Source organism: Grampus griseus (genome assembly GCF_964374135.1).
Source record: "Grampus griseus genome assembly, chromosome: 11".
In the NCBI taxonomy this organism is placed as follows: Eukaryota; Metazoa; Chordata; class Mammalia; order Artiodactyla; family Delphinidae; genus Grampus; species Grampus griseus.
In genome coordinates, this window is record NC_139005.1 from 42,365,687 (window position 1) to 42,382,934 (window position 17,248).

Genomic DNA, 17,248 nt, shown 5'->3' on the forward strand with positions numbered 1-17,248 from the left:
TTACTTTAGAAAATAGTTTGAACACAATATTATAAATTAACTAAACTTCAATTGAAAAACAGTTTAGCAGTTTTTTATAAAGTTAAACATATATTTATCATACAACACACCATCCCATTCCTAGCTATTTTATCCAAGAAAAATGAAAACTTATATCCACACAGAGAACTGTGCACAAATATTTATAACACCTTTATTCATAATTACTAAAAACTGGAAACGACTCAAATACCCACGTACTAGTGAATGAATAAACTAATTGTGATACCGCCATACAATAGAATACTATATAGCAATAAAGAGGAATGAAGTGCTGATACATGCAATAACATGGGTGAAACACAAAAGCATTATGCTAAGTGAAAGGAGTCAGAGACAAAAGGTAACGTAGTCTATGATTCAATCTACGTGGCATTCTGAAAAAGGAAAAATCATTGGGGCAGATTGATGGTTGCCAGAGCTGGGGGTGGGTGAGGGAGACTGACTATGAAGGAATGCAATAGGACTTTCTGAGGTGATTAAATGTTTTCTATCTTGATTTATGGTGGCAGGTCTACAACTGTATCCATCTGTCCAAACCCACTGAACCGTATCCCTGAAAAGAGTGAATATTTCTCTATGCAAATTGTACCTCAATAAATCTGAATTTTTTTAAAGAAAAAAAAAAAAGATGCAGGAAGATCCAGCCTTACATCTAATAAGCTTGACTTCTTTGGGAATTCCCCAGCAGTCCAGTGGTTAGGAGATTACTCTTTCACCACCAAGGATACAGGTTCAACCCCTGGTCTGGGAACTAAGATCCCACAAGCTGCACGGCACAGCCAAAAGAAATTTTTAAATAGAAAAGATTTCTTTGAAAACTCCAACTGGGGACAATATCCAGTGATGGGCAGGAGATACATATCTGAAACTCAGAGGAGGGGACTCTGCTGGATACTGTAACAGATCACAATACCGTTCTATCTGTAAAGACTTCTCCTTGACCCCCTTCTCTCTCTAACAAGTTCTTGTTCATTTTTTTGAAGCTCTGCCAGAGCATTCCCTCCTTCTTGAGGTTCTCCACGATCCCAACCCTTCCACCTAAAATGTGAGCTCCGCAAGAACAACCTTATCTGGCTTTTCTTTGCTGTATCCCCAGAGCCTAGAACATGGCTGGCACATAACAGCTCCCTTACAAATTGTTAATGAATGGATGAATTATTCCCTCCTCTGATACTACCTTAGAACTTTTCATAGCACCTATCACACTGTATTTTTTTGGTCCGGTTATCTTCCCCTCTAATAATCATCTCCTTGATTATTATTGTTTATTTTTATTTATCTCTGTATCCCCAGCTCACTGTAGAACTGAACTAAACTGAGAGACTTGAACCTCCATGCTGATGATTATTGCAGCAGAAGAAGGCAGGGGAGCACCTGCTATGCTCCAGGCCCTATCATGCACATTTAATTCCTGCAACAACAGATGAGGAAACTGTAGCTCAGAGAAGCTTACTAACTTGGGCACCCGACTTGAACGAGGTCACTCAGCAGGCAAACAACAGAGCTAGAACACAGACTCAGATCTGCCTGACTCCAAAATCTATGCTCTTTTCCTATCCTTTCTTTTCCTTAAGATCCTTAACTCCATGATTTCAGCCACCCTTAAATGATATCATCTGCTCTGACCCCAAACTCCGACAATCCCCTCTCTGACATGCCACATCTCGTGCTCCCTTGTTTTCTAGACTGCCATCCATCATGTCAGCTCCCAAGCCCTGGACTCCTTTTCCTCTGAGTTCTTCTGGTTGTCTTTGCTTTCCCACTCAACCCACCCCAAGAGTCTATTTCAACAATGTTGTAAATCTAGATTCCTTTGCCTCTGAGTTTCCACCACTCCCTCCCGCTCATCTCTCAGCAAGAGATTCCCCCAGGATACAGATTCTCATGTGGTTGGTCTCATCATGGAGCCATGCTGTGTGACCTTCACTGGGACCTCAGAACCATTCACGTAGCCTCATGCACCACGGGTAGACCATGTTACCTCATCACGCGTGCCGCAGGCTCCTTCTGCCTCTGTCCTGCTCTTCCCATTGGTAGAGAGGCAGAAGCATGTAGAGGTTACGTATGACAAATCCCAGGTCTGCCACCTACTAGTACTAGCACTCTTCAGGTTTCCGCTGAAATGTCACTTCCCCAGGCTCTTAGGCTGGGTTAGCAGTTGCTGCTATGGGCTTCCATTGGGCCCTGGACTTGCCCTGGCCCAGCATCAACCTCACTCCATGGTCATTGCTTGTTTAATCACTGATCAGCCTGGCTAAACAGTATCATCCTGAGGACACCTTCCATCAACCTTGCTCCCTACAACAGGGTATCACCCCATTTTCTCCTTTCCTTCCCTGACAAACCTTTTTTTTTAATTTTTAATTTTTTTTCTTTGCCATGCCATGCGGCTTTCAGGGTGTTCCCCGACCGGGGATCGAACCCATGCTCCCAGCAGTGGAAGCATGGAGTCCTAACCACTGGACCACAAGGACTGAACCCGAACCCTCAGCCGTGAGGGCACAGAGTGCTAACCACTGGACTGCGAGGGCATTCCCCCAAACTTCGTAAAAGAAAAGTTTACATTCTGCTTCCACTTAGCACTAACCACTGACTCCTTGGCCTTTCAGCATCTGGCTTTGGTCTCCATCACTTTACTGGAAGTGCTCTGCTTCTCCACAGCCTCCTTGATCTCTGTGTTCATCTGCCCCTCCTTGAAACTTCTTCTCCTTGGCTTTCATGACAGCCCTCTCTCCTGGTCTCTTGGGAGCTGGCAGGAGTCTGGACCTCCTCTCCTCTCTCCTCTCTTTTCCCTCTGTCTCTTCCTCCTCTTCTTGCCTTGGGTCCCTCTATGCAAATTCTGCCCACTTTTTTTGTCTGATCTTTTTCCTTAGGCCATCTCATCCACACCAGGCTTTCCCCCAGATCCTCTAGGGGGATGGCTCCAGACAGGGCTACCGCATCTGCCTGTGCAGGTCGGCCAGTGCACAGGCCAAGGAGACAAGGAGGAGGCTGACTTTGTCCAGTTTTTGCCAAGGCCCTGAGGGCTAGCCTTGGCTCCACAAGCTGCATTCCATACCCCATGCCTCTCTCGAGCTGTAGCCTTGCCTGTCTAGCTGCTCACAGGACAGTTTCCCCAGACATTGCTAGTAGATCTGCCTAGTTCAAAGCCAAAAGGAGAGGGACTGGTAGAGACGTGGCCATTGATGGGATGATTTTGAGATGGGTTTTCAGCCACTCTACTTTTGCATTTCGCCCCCTTTTCCATAGACTCAGTTTTAGCTGCCCCTGCCCTGTGCCCAAATTGAAAGTAAAGAAATAGTGATGAGGAGGGAGCACAAGGCTAGAGGGTAGTGAGAGCAAAATAAGGGACCTGGGAAGGCAAAGAGTAGATGGGGGCAAACCAGACAAGAGAGGAAATGAACTGACTTCTTCAGCTGTCAAAGCCCTTCCAGGCAGATTGTCTCATTTGGTTCTCATGAAAGCTCTCGGAGTAGATGTAACTATTATCCTTATTCTACAGCTGAGGAGACCAAGGCAAGTAAATTTGCCCAAGGTCACCCAGCCAGCAGTGGGACCTTGAACCCAGGTCTTTTGACACCAAGTGCCACACTCATCCCTCTGCGCCACACACCTCTTGGCAGATTGGAAAGAGGTGATGGGCTGGGGGATGGCATTGAGGTAACGGGGCTGTACCAGAGGAGGGACCAGGAGTACCACGGTCAGACGGGGGAAGGGGAAGGGGTCATAAGAATAGGAGAGGCCACGCCTGGTGGGTGAGAGCTGGCTTTGCCAGAGGAGACTGCAGGGGACCCCAGGGAGCTGAGGGGACTCTGGAAGGGCCAGATTTCCTGGAACCCTCTCTGAGCTTTATCGCTGGAGATTCCTGGGCAGCTACGTGTTCTTCATGATCTTTCCTTCCTTTATCCCTGGAAAATAACCCAGGATACAAGCCCAGCTGAAGCAATGGTATAAAAGTACCAGAGCATTCTTTGACCTTCCCAACCCTGGGGGAAAGGGCCTGGCCCCAGAACCCCTCCCCCAGTCTACGCTAGACAGGCAGGTCCAGGTTCTCCAAATGGGGCAGGGACACTTCCAGGGACATTCCCAAAAGTCTTGAGGGATTCAGACTGGGCCTCGCTCCCAACCCAGCTGCCACCCCCATCATCCCACCTGCCTCCACAGCCTACCTAACCACACTCCTCGGCCCCCCTTTTCATTAATTGTTTAAATCAAAATCATTTATGGAGCTCTCGCTACATGCCAGACTCAGGGCTGAGCAAGAGGAATTCCCACCCAGAACCCAGACTCCTTTCCCTTGGGTCTCGCCCCTTTCCTCCCTCTGTGTGTTCTCTTCCTCGGAGGCTCTGCCCCTAATTCAGTAGCCCTTGGGGTCCTCCTGTGGGAGGTCCGCTGGCACGCTGGGCCCTGCACTGAGGGGAGCTGAGGGGAGCCTCCCAGGCCAACCTCTCACCCGCCTTGCTGCCCCCTACTGTTCCCACTAAAAAGACCTCTCACTGCCCCCAAGACACTCACACCTTTGGAAGGCCCTTTCCGGAGTCGTTCTCAATCCTTCAATCCTTGGAGATGATGGTGAGAATCCGACTCCCGCCCCCGCCCTCCCCCGCCCCCTGCTGTCTGGTCTATAGACCCCAACCGTCACACTTCAGTTGCTATTCTAAACAACCCCCTCCTCAGGGTTGGGTACAAAATTTACAGACTAAATGATAAAGCAAAGCCTAAAGGGCTCCAGGCCCCCCATGATCCCCCAATCCCTTAATCTCCCCACTATCTAGTTCTCCCAGGGCTGTGGCTCCAGCTCTCCAAGGGAGAGCGTAGGGAAGGGGGAGGAAAGAGCTGACCCGCCCCCTCTTATCAGGGTCATCTCGGAGTTTACTCAGTAGTTAAACCTGTCTCTCAGGTCCCCAGCTCCCCCTCAGCAGGACACCGGAACACAGGGCAGGATGGGGGTGGGGGACCATTTCCCCTCCTTCAGGACCCCCCTCTGCTGAGCTCCTTTACTCCACTCGCCTTCTCATCTGTCTTTGTTCCGGCCTCTCACCGGGACCCTTCCTGTTCCTCCTACTCCAGGGACCGGCCTCACCATCGCCCATCCCACCACCACCCCAGGGCCCCGGTGCTGGGAACCTGGGGGCCCGAAACTCCCCCCTCACACCCCCTCCCCAGCTCTCCCAGAGGCTCTCAGAAGAGTGAAAAGGCCCTGAATCACAGAGGAATCTGGATGTGGTGGAAAAGGGCAGCTGGTGCTGGAAACCTGAGGTCGGTATTTGCCCCGGTGCTGCAAGAGGTCAGGAATGTGGCCACTAACATCAGCTATGGGAGATAAGACCTGGCTGGCAGCTCTCCTCCTCCAGCCCCAGACAGTGCCTCCCTCCCCAGGCCCCAAAATGTCCCAAGCAGTTGGAGTGGGGCAGGAGTCAGAGAAAGATCTGGAAAGGAGTTTAGATAAGAATCCTTAGATCTCTGGCCTGATCCCTGTTGGAATTCAAAGTCCCCTAGGGGTGTTAAGTGACTTAGAAAGAGTCCTTATATCATGCAGACATCTTTACAATTACACTGACCCCCTCACAGCTGCCCTCCTGGAGATTTACTCCCCAGTAAGTAATTAGCATTTGTTCAGTGAATAAATGAGTAATAATTAACATTCATATCAATTACCACCCAAGGAGATAGACTGGACAGGCTTTCTTCTCCTTTTACCAGTGAAGAAACTGAAATGCAGAATTAAGTGACTTCCCCAAGGTCACACAGCTGGCAAAGCCCACAGATTGTCTGACTTCAAGTTTAGCAAAAACAGCAAAGGCAATACATCACATCTGTAACCTCTACACCTTATTGTGCAATTCTGCACAACATGACAATCCTGGAACTTCATGGGGGAATGTGAAGGTGAAAGCAGGAGAAACCCCTTTGACTGACGGGCACTTCTAAGCTCCCAGAAATCCTCCATGCAAAACTAGTGGGCATTCATTTGTATGCTAATTTGCATCCCATTTGCCTTTTGACCTTCAGCAGGCCCTGACCCTCCCCTGGCCAGCTCCCACCCTGACCTGCTCCTAGCCAGCTCCCTTTAGGTGCTGAGGGGCTTTCCTCACCAGAGGGTGCCAGGCCTGGGATGATCCAGGGCCAAGCCCCTCATCTGAGCAGTGCCTCCCCTCTGTCTGGTCCGTTGACCTAGCTACTCCTGGGGCCCCTCCTCTTCCCATTCCTCCTCTCCCATCTGCCTTCACCTCTTCAGTTCAGATGGCAGCTCGATAAGAATCGATAGATCCTCCCCAGAGCAAAGAGCACAGACAGGTGTGTAATGCCAGGCCCTGCCAGACAAATGAGCTGCTGGTGGCAACAGACTTGAACGCCCAGTACCTCAGGATTCCACCAGCTCATTCAGCAGAGGGTCACCATCCAGCTTCAGGGGTGAAGGGAGCAGGGGGAACTTCCCTACGTCCATCCTTCTCACCCATATCCTGACATAAGCTTCCTGGAGGAGGCAGCCCCCTGGGGACAGGCTTGGGATCCAGAGAGCCTTTGGAGGAGAGGCAGGGGAAGGAGGGGGCCTGCCGAACAGTCCTAGTAAGGAGGGAGAAAGGGCTGGCCACCAGTGCTGAGTCTCAGCCAGAATGTTTGGAGGTGTGCGTGTCTGTCCTCTCAGGCCCCATAACAAATGGGACACATGACAGTCTCCATGAGGGATTATTGGTCTCTTTCCACTGCTGCTCTCCCAGCAACTAGAACAGGGCCTGATGCACAGTAGGTGCCCAACAAATATTTGTCGAACTGTAAGTGCTCAGAAATATTTGTTTACCCAGGGTGTGGGTAAGGCTGATACGCAGGTGTGTAGAGGTGAGGACTCCTGTTCAAACCACAGAGTGCTCGAGGAAGGCCAGGCCTCAGCGGCAGTGGGCTGAGGGATGGGGAGGGAGTGGGAAGGTTCAGAGTGAACGTAATTGGTGAGTAAGGGTTTCTGTGGGTAATTGACGATACACGTGCATAAGATAGGGGCTGAGTGTGTGCTAGGGAACAAGTGCAGGAGGTCACGATTGGGAACCAAGTGTGTGGGGCGGTCGAGTGTAAACCAGCAGACTTGAGGCTCAGAATCGCGTTTCTCTTCCTCTTCTCCAGCCCCCAACTTTTCTTCCCCAGGACTCCTAGGGTTCCGGGATTCCCCAAGATGCCCCCTGCAGGTGGGAACTTGGGCTGCAGCTGAGGACAACGACGGAGACTCACACCCGACCCCAACACTCATCCCCCAAATTCTCAACCAGGCCTGTACCTCCCCTACCTGGGGGGGGGTACCATGACGTCATTTCCTGCCCTGAAGTCCCAGCTGCCAGAGCCAACTTCACCTGCTGCCCACGGCTGTCCCGGCCCCACTCACTCACCGCCACCCTGGGGGCTGGAGGGTGACCTTAGCACGACGGTGCTGAGGGGGCGGGGAAAGGCTGGAGAGGGTCAGGAACCTGAGGCGCGGAGTCCCCGCGGTCCACCTGTGGCGCAGGCTTCCGCGCTTCCGCGGCGACTCTGGTGGCGGAGGCGGGGCCTGTCGGGGGGCGGGTTCCCACCCACCCCCTCCCTGAGAGCTATAACTTGAGTTGCGGACCTCACACTCTCCACGGCCCAGCACCTGAGTCCTGGCCTCGCTCTTTCCTCGCGGAACAAACATGAGCTTCAGCGCCCAGTCCACCTTCTCCAGCTACCGGTCCCTGGGCTCCGCGCAGTCACCTGGCCACGGGGTCCGACCGGTCAGCAGCGCTGCCAGCGTCTATGCAGGCGCCGGGGGCTCGGGCTCCCGGATCTCCGTGTCCCGCTCCACCAGCGTCCGGGGCGGCTGGGGGTCCGGGAACCTGGGCGCCGGGATGACCGGGGGTCTGGTGGGTGTAGGGGGCATCCAGGGCGAGAAGGAGACCATGCAAGACCTGAATGACCGCCTGGCCTCCTACCTGGAGAATGTGAGGAGCCTGGAGGCCGATAATAGGAGACTGGAGAGCAAAATCCGGGAACACCTGGAGAAGAAGGGACCCCAGGTCAGAGACTGGGGGCACTACTTGAAGACCATCGAGGACCTGAGGCTTCAGGTAAGGGGGCATGGAGGGAGCAGCCCCAACTCCCAGCCACGTTTGACCCTCCAGTTATCCACTCCCCTCTCCCTCTCCCTCCCCCAAGGATAGGAATTTTAGTAGGGTGGGGTGCACGCACTCCTTCCCCTTGTCTATCTCCCGCCCCGCCCCCAACTCCACCCGCAGAAGGTTAGGAATGCCCCTAATTTCCATAGACATCGCCCCTGGTCACAGGGACCCCAAGGGTGGTGAATGGGCACAGGAGGGCGCCCTTCCCCAGGACAGAGTGGGAAGAGGAGGGGGGAACTTCGCAGAGGAGTGGACAGCATAGAGGGAAGTGAAACAAGGCTCAATAAAGAGGGCCCAGACACTCTGGCTTCTGGTGGAGAGGGGACAATTGGAGGGGTTAAGCAGATGTGGCTATAAGGCTGAGTCATCTGGGAGTAAAGAGGAGGCCCACAGGTGGGGCGGGGGTATGCGGAGCAGGTGCACTAGGAAAAATGCTGGGAGAGGGCCAGGGAGAGGGCGGTTTAGTAACTGCTCACTTCCGGGCTGGCCAGCCAACAGAGGCCTAGAAGGAAGGGCAGCAGGAGACTGGGAACGCTGGGATTTGAGACTCCAGGAAAGGAGGGAACAGTGTGAGGGGGCACAGGTAGAAGGGGATAGGTATACAAGGAAAGCCTCTGGTTATTCCAAGGACTAGGAAGGTTTTTTCGCTGAGACACATGACACCCTCCACACACTCAGCCCACCCCATCACTGATTTCCCATTCATGGAGCGACCTCTCTCTACAATCCCCCCAGATTTTTGCAAGTTCTGTGGACAATGCCCGCATCGTTCTGCAGATCGATAATGCCCGTCTTGCTGCTGATGACTTCAGAGTCAAGTAAGGCTGGGGGCTAGGAAGCTGGGGTCCATTAGGGGGATCTTGTTCAGCTGTGGGTAGAGCTGGGTGGATGAGAGTGAGGCTCCATCAGTTTATTCTTCACGTAACCCAGTGTAAGAACACTGTCCCCCAAGTGCCAGGAACAGTGCTCAGAGGATTACTGCCTGATTTGTGAATCAGGTGGCTGGTTTGCAGTGGGCATGGGGCTGCTCTTAGTAGGTGGCATGGGTTGAGAAGGTTCAGGATCAGAGACGGGGCCCTTCCAATCACCTCCACTCCCACAGGTATGAGACAGAGCTGGCCATGCGCCAGTCTGTGGAGACTGACATCCACAGGCTCCGCAAGGTCATTGATGACACCAATGTCACCCGGCTGCAGCTGGAGACTGAGATCGAGGCTCTCAAGGAGGAGCTGCTGTTCATGAAGAAGAACCACGAGGAGGCAAGCAGGGGACCCTGGCCAAGCCAGGAACCAAGGGACCAAGATGAGTCTGGGCTGGGGACTAGACGGAGCAGGCCGCCTGCAAGCCGCCTTGCAGGGGAGTTTAGAACTACCAGCCTGAGTGCTTCTTCATCAGACTGTTGCCATGCTCGGTGGGTCGCCTGAATTAGAGTGTGATGAGGTCAAAAGGCCATGGGTGAGAGGATGAGATGAGGACCACAGTGGAAACAGCTAGCAGCAGAAGTGAGACCTGATGGAGGAGGTGAGGGAGGAAGGTACAAGGAGCAGGTTTGTAGATGGAGGGACAGGGTGAAGGGAGGAGAGAGAAACCACCACCTGTGAGTAACAAGCATGGCGTTGACAGCTGGCATTTTAGCCATCTGGAGTAGAAGGTCCAGAACTGGCAACGCCCAGAGAGCAAAGTCAAGAGATTCCCCTGTTCTGTTCTCCAACTGATCCCGTAGGCTTCCTGGAAGAGGCAGTCACAGGTGAAGAGGCTTCCTGGAGCTCTGACCCTGAGCACCTCCTCACTTTTGTCCCTTTCTCCTTTAGGAAGTAAAGGGTCTACAAAACCAGATTGCCAACTCTGGGTTGACCGTGGAGTTGGATGCCCCCAAAGCTCAGGACCTCGGCAAGATCATGGCAGACATCCGGGCCCAGTATGACGAGCTGGCTCAGAAGAACCGAGAGGAGCTGGACAAGTACTGGTCCCAGCAGGTACACGAGGGAGAGGGATGGATGCCAGGCTAAGCACAAGAGGCACGAGGGTGCGGGAGGGAGGCCGACAGAGAAGGAGGGACCTGAGGACTATATCCCCCCCGCAGATTGAGGAGAGCACCACAGTGGTCACCTCGAAGACCGCTGAGATAGGAGCTGCTGAGATGACACTCACGGAACTGAGACGCACTCTCCAGTCCCTGGAGATCGACCTGGACTCCATGAGAAATCTGGTGAGAGCCCTCAATGCCTTTCGCTCAGAAAGAGTTGTTTCTCTCTGTATTTCCCACCGCTTCTACTCACTACCCTAGTACCTGGCAAACAGTAGGCACTCAAAGTTTCAAAGAGGGCTGAAAGCTGCAGAGACTCTCCCTCCACCCTGTCTCACCCGACCCTCTCCCTATGCCCCTGCAGAAGGCCAGCCTGGAGAACAGCCTGAGGGAAGTGGAGGCCCGCTATGCCATGCAGATGGAGCAGCTCAATGGTGTCCTCCTGCACCTGGAGTCGGAGCTGGCTGAGACCCGGGCGGAGGGGCAACGCCAGACCCAGGAGTACGAGGCCCTGCTGAACATCAAGGTCAAGCTAGAGGCTGAGATCAACACCTACCGCCGCCTCCTGGAAGATGGGGAGGACTTCAGGTGAGTGGGGCTCTCCTCCTACCTGTATAAGCTGGGGTCAAGCTACCACTTCTCCCCAAAGCCTGAGCTTTTGTAAACCCCCCATGTGCCTGTTCATTGGTACCCACTGAGCACTGCGCCGGTGCTCTGCGCGTGCCCCGAGAAGAGAATAGACTAAATATTGCTCCTAGCCGTTCTTGGAGCACAGGTGGAATTTGGCCTTCAGTTTTCCTTTTATGGAGGAAGCAGCGAAGGGGCACTGGGACATGCAGGCGGGGATCGGGAGCCTTCTTTTCTCCACTTTCCTTGTTTCTCTTTTCTCTGCGGTGCTGTTTATAACTGGGGCTTTGTCTTCTGTTAGTCTTGCTGACGCCGTGGACAGCTGCAACTCCATGCAAACCATCCAGAAGACCACCACCCTGAAGTTCGTGGACGGCAAAGTGGTGTCTGAGACCTCAGACACCAAAGTTCTGAGGCATTGAGTCAGCAGAAGCAGGGTGCCCTGGGGAGCAAGAGGCCAATAAAAGTTGAGACATTACTGCATATCACTTTGTGTCTTCCGTGGCTCATTTCCTACTGCGAGCGTACGAATGCCCTGACTCCATAGTCCTATCCCTCTGATCAGGCAGAAATTGCCTCTGAGCCCAGAGGTTTCATACAGGTTGGGGAGTGGGCAGAAGAAGGGTCTGGTCACCTCAGAGAAAAAGAAGGGAGCCAGTAGATAGGATGGGCCAATGGCAGTGGGGAAAATTACAATAGAATTGTGAATCTTAACCTTAAAGAAAACTGATCATAAAGCCCCCACCTGACAGGTGCTCCTTAGTAGAAATCTGAGCCTGAGAGGGAAGTGGAGCCAAGGACAGAGGGCAAAGGAAAGGGGAAGAGGCGAGACCAGAGCACAACTGGCCCTCCCCATCCCTGTCACCCTGCATCCACGACCCACGGCCCACTGCTTCTCCCCACACACCCTTCCTACACTCAGCCCCAAATCAGTGGTCCCCTATGCTCTGCTCATTCACTTAATTGAGAATGGGATATGATTTTTAAGAGTCCTAGAGGTCTGGCTAGAATTGGAGTAAATGCAATCATGGCAGGTGAAGGACTAGTCTACACCAGTGGTTCCCATCTAAGTAAGTGGCCCCCTTCAGTAACCACCCAATTGGGTAATAACGAACACTTCCAGTTCTGTGCTTGTGTGTGTGTGTGTGTGTGTGTGTGTGTGTGTGTGTGTGTGTGTGTAAGTGGTTTTCTTGTAAATAATTGCAGTAATAATTATTATCCTGTTAATTGCTACTATGCATTGAAAGTTTGCTTCTTGCTTGGTCCTTGGCCAGGTTATTTCATGTAATGCTCATGATAATCCCGATGGAGTAGGTATTATCTCATTTTTTTTTACATTATATAGACATTATATATATATATTTATTTATTTTTTTGCGGTACGCGGGCCTCTCACTGTTGTGGCCTCTCCCGCTGCGAAGCACAGGCTCCGGACGCACAGGCTCAGCGGCCATGGCTCACGGGCCCAGCTGCTCCGCGGCACGTGGGATCCTCCCGGACCGGGGCACGAACCCGCGTCCCCTGCATTGGCAGGCAGATTCTTAACCACTGAGCCACCAGGGAAGCCCTAGACATTATTTTTTCATATTCTTTCCCATTATGGTTTATCACAGGATATTGAATATAGTTCCCTGTGCTATACAGTAGGACCTTGTTGTTTATCCATCCTGTATATAATAGTTTACATCTGCTAATCCCACACTCCCAATCCATCTCTCACCCGCCACCCCCCAACCCCCGCCTTGGCAACCACAAGTGTATTCTCTATGTCTGTGAGTCTGTTTCTGTTTTGTAGATAGATTCATCTGTGCCATATTTTAGATTCCACATATAAGTGATATCATATGGTATTTGTCTTTCTCTTTCTGACTTACTCCACTTAGTATGATAATCCCTAGTTGCACAGTTCTGTGCTTTTGATTGGAAGTGTGTCATCTAGTAGTGAAAACAAAGGATGTCTAAAACTAATACGCTTTGATTGGAATGATAATTTACCTTTTTAAGTTAAAAAGTATAAAAAACAAGCACAAAATACAAGCAGAAAGAAGGAAAGAAAAATATGTCCCATTCCACTCCCCAGAGGTAACCACTGTAAAATAATTTCCTAAACTAGACATATACAAACACATTTTATTGTAGGTACGCAGGCTCATACTGTTCATCTTGATTTCTTAAACTCTGCTTTCTTCATCTCACAGTATAATTTGGACACCTTTCTGAATCAAAATATGCAGACTTGCTTTTTTTATTTTACCCAGATGAATGAATTTGGAATTTCTTCTACCTTCATGTGGAATCCATATGCATATTCCATTTACTATAAGGATATTGTTAGCCCAATACTGAGGGGGGGAAATGCAGAACTGTAGTGACTATGCATTCTGTCACCTCCCCTGTTTCAGTGCCAATTTCAATTAATTTTTTCCTACCCATTGTCCAGTTGAATGTTTATAACACGTAAATCTGCTCTTAATCTGCAATAAAGAATAACTACTACACTCTACAATTTCTTTCTAAAAATCAGAACCTTGATCTGTGTAATGTCCAATCATGCTCCGCAGACCAATTTGAGAAATGATATCTAGGTCTTTCCTGACCCTCGCCTTAGTAATTTGTCAACCATCTAGTTTGAGAAACATCATACAAAATATATCAGCTTACCTGGTGGCGCAGTGGTTAAGAATCCGCCTGCCAACGCAGGAGACGTGGGTTTGAGCCCTGGTCCAGGAAGATCCCACATGCCGCAGAGCAACTAAGCCTGTGCGCCACAACTACTGAGCCTGCGCTCTAGAACCCGCAAGCCACAACTACTGAGCCCGCGTGCCACGATTACTGAAATCCATGCACTCTAGGGCCCTTGCTCCACAACAAGAGAAGCCACTGCAATGAGAAGCCCGTGCACCGCAAAGAAGAGTAGCTCCCGCTCACCGCAACTAGAGAAAGCCCACACACAGCAACGAAGACCCAATGCAGCCAAAAATATAAATAAATAAATAAATTTATTTTTAAAATATATATGATATAATTTTACATAAAATTTCTATTGCATCTGTATAGGAATGATGTTGGGATCATTATTTTATTTATTTATTTACTTTTAATAATTACTTTTTAAAAATTTATTTATTTTATTTGTTTAGTTTCAGCCGTGTTGGGTCTTCTTTGCTGCGCACGGGCTTTCTCTAGTCGTGGCGAGCAGAAGCTACTCTTCGTTGCGGTGCACAGGCTTCTCACTGCGGTGGCTCCTCTTGTTGTGGAGCACGGGATCTAGGTGCGCAGGCTCAGTAGTTGTGGCGCACAGGCTTTGTTGCTCCGCCGCATGTGGGATCTGCCCCGACCAGGGCTCGAACCCGTGTCCCCTGAATTGGCAGGAGGATTCTTAACCACTGTGCCACCAGGGAAGTCCCTATTTTATTTTTTTTTTTTTGTTATTATTATTTTTTGGCCGCGCCATGTGGCATGCGGGATCTTAGCTCCCAGAACAGGAATCAAACCCATGCCCCCTGCAATGGGAGCACGAAATCCTAACCACTGGACCGTCAGGGAATTCCCTAGGATCATTATTTTAGAAGGAACTTCAATAATTTTCTCTCAGGTCTCGGCAACAACAACCAAAAAGAAAACTGTTGTTTGGTGGGAAGGGAGCTATTATATTTAATTTCACATATACCTCATTCTTTTTAATAGCTGCCTGGTACTCTAGTGTGTGGAGTGCAAATTCACTTAACCAAGGTCTTCTAGCGATGTACGTCTTGGTCTCTAGTAGTTTTGCTTTCGCAAAAATGCTGCAATTAATGTTAATTAATATGCCCTGTGTGAGCATATCTAGGAATTTGTCTATAAATTCCTAAAATGGTATGCTGGACTGCCATATTAACAAATATTTATGAAGTGCTTACTTTGTGCCAGGCCCTGTGATTATATACATGGTAAAGAAAATTGGTATTGCCTCTACCTCGTGGAGGTCACAGCCTAATGGTCAAAAGTATTTGCGTTTTTATTCCTTCCTCACACAAAAACTTACTGAGCCTCTATTATGCACCAGCCACTCTTCTAGGCACTAGGGATTTTCAGTGAACAAAACAGACAAAATTCCTATCCTCATGGAGTTTATATTCTGGTGACAGGAGACAGATAATAAATGTGATATAGCATGTTAACAGGTGACAAGTGTTATAAGTTGGATAGAGCAGGCAGGGAGAATTGTAGTCAGGAAAGTGAAAAGGTGATGATCCCAGGATAATGAATCTTCAACTAATGGAAAACTGAGTTTTTACTTAAAAAATACAGTGTGTCTATTCTGCAGTCTCTAAAAACATGAGGGTCCTTGGAGAAAAGCTAAAGACAGCATTGTTCAAGCCCCTTTGTCCTTGAGAGGCCCAGAGGAGGATGAGGCCAGGACAGGCAGCCCCTAAGGGTGCAGGGAAGCCCCCAGAGGGGGGGGGGCGTCTTTATCACTGTCAGGCCCGAAGAGAAGATGAGTCAGAGAGGCTGCAAAGCGAGCAGAGCAAGGGCTGCTCTTCCTGAGCCCCACGAGAGGTCACCTGGGAGCTTCTGCAGGCAGGGAACCCCACTGCCTCTGGGCGCCTGGGTTCTACTACCTGGAGGAAAACTTCCTACCTGAAAGCAAGGCGCCCTAGTGAGGCGCGTCTCCTCCTTCTTAAACCTACCTTCCCTGAATAAACATAACAATCACCTATCCCGCTTCTTCCTTCCCAATCTCTCTTCAACCCCTACTTTGTCCCCTGACTCCAGTCTTTGCAGGAGTCTACAGGATATGAATCCTTGGGGCAAGATGGGAGAGCTTTACTTTCTGACGTTTGTTTTAGGAAAGCCGTCGAGGTAGTATTCTTGCCCCATCTGCCATACCATTTTCCAAATGTGTAAGTATGACATGGCATGTGCTCCCTCTGACCACATAGGTGCCCCGGAAGTCTGATGAGCCCCTACAAAGGGTTGCGCTGCCCTGGCTGGCCACCACTGGAATTTAGCCAGGAGGAATCTATCTACCCGGGCCCTTAGCCAGGAGAGACTGATGTGGTACGGTGAGCAGACAGGCCTGAGACTAGACTGACCCCAGCCAACATTATGGGATGTGTACCTGCCCGAGGATGAAGCAGAAAGTCCCTGGCAGAGGCTGAGCAGTGTTTGCAACTAAGTTGATGGAAGTAACCCGAGATGATGCGTGGGGTATGACTAGCCCTCCCATCGGACAATGTCTCACAGTTCCCAGGGTCCTTATGCATTTGATCCTCATCACAGTCCTGTGAGGTAGGCAAGGCAGTGGTTATTACTGGCTCTGGCCCAGAGACGTGGGCGTAGAGGCTCGCAGAGATCATGTGGCTTGTCCGAAGCTACAGAGCGAGAAGCTTAACGCAGGAAAACACATCTCCAGATTCCCAGTCCCAAACTCTTTCCTGTGTGGATTACAACTTAACCCAGGGGTTCTCAGCCCTGGATGTACATTTGAATCACCTGGCGAGATTTATAAATAATACCAAGGCCAGGTCCCACCTCCAGAGATCCTGACTCAGTTGTTCTGAGGTTGGGGTGCAGGCCTCCAGGCAAACGTTAAAAGAGCTCCTAGGTGATTCCATTGGGCAAGCAGTGTTGAGAGTCAGACCCAAGTTGTACCGAGGGTCAGCACCATGGCCTTCCCTCCTTTCCTCACAGAAAGGAAAAAGGAGATCAAGGACTCTGGTGTGGTCTGGCTGCTTTGAGCCTAAGAAAAGGAAATGGCAAGCTTGACATTTTAAATTCTTTTTAAATTTAAATTTTAAATTCTTGTCTGAAGAGGACCGGGCTGCTCCTAAGAAAGACTTCCCAGATGAATCTCTTAACTCCTGTAGCCACAGGGCTGATGCCGCTGAAACCTTACCAGGTCTCATGGGAAAAGCCGAGAGATTAAGGAGGAATCCGAAGAATGGGCAAAGGGGCTTTGGGATCTGTGTGAGGATGCTGAACGCCCAGGCCCCACTAAATCTCACTGTCTGGCAGAGGCAGCCCTTCCTTCTCCGTCTAACGAGGCTGGTCCTGTCTTGCTTGGAGACTCTGTAAAAACCTCACCTGAGGTGGTCAATGTGCAATGGGTGGCTCAGACACGTAACTAGGGGGACAAGTACAAAATCGGACCCTAGAGGAAAAGACTCACAAGATTAACAAAGATTTTTGCTATATTATTAAACATAAACTTGGGGAATATGGGTGGGGTGGGATTCTAAAGATGCTATACCAGAGAGGAAGGAACACAGTTTTAGAATTGGGCTGATTTTTTTTTTTTTTTTTGCAGGCGGGGGGCCTCGCCTCGCAATTTGTGGGATCTTAGTTCCCTGACCAGGGATTGAACCCAGGCCCTTGGCAGTGAAAGCACAGAGTCGTAACCACTGGACCACCAGGGAATTCCCTGGGCTGAAGTTTTTAATATGGGTTC

At 50.5% G+C, this 17,248-nt stretch overlaps 1 protein-coding gene across 1 annotated transcript; it reads left to right on the top strand.

The window, feature by feature from the left end:
- The first annotated feature begins 7,632 nt into the window (after positions 1–7,632).
- On the top strand, positions 7,633–11,306 carry KRT18 (keratin 18). Its single transcript, XM_082666935.1, has 7 exons — positions 7,633–8,114; positions 8,901–8,983; positions 9,268–9,424; positions 9,977–10,141; positions 10,249–10,374; positions 10,556–10,779; positions 11,120–11,306. The coding sequence occupies exons 1-7, from the start codon at positions 7,701–7,703 to the stop codon at positions 11,238–11,240; spliced, it is 1,290 nt and encodes a 429-aa protein (XP_082523061.1). The 5' UTR covers positions 7,633–7,700; the 3' UTR covers positions 11,241–11,306.
- The last annotated feature ends 5,942 nt before the right edge of the window (positions 11,307–17,248 follow it).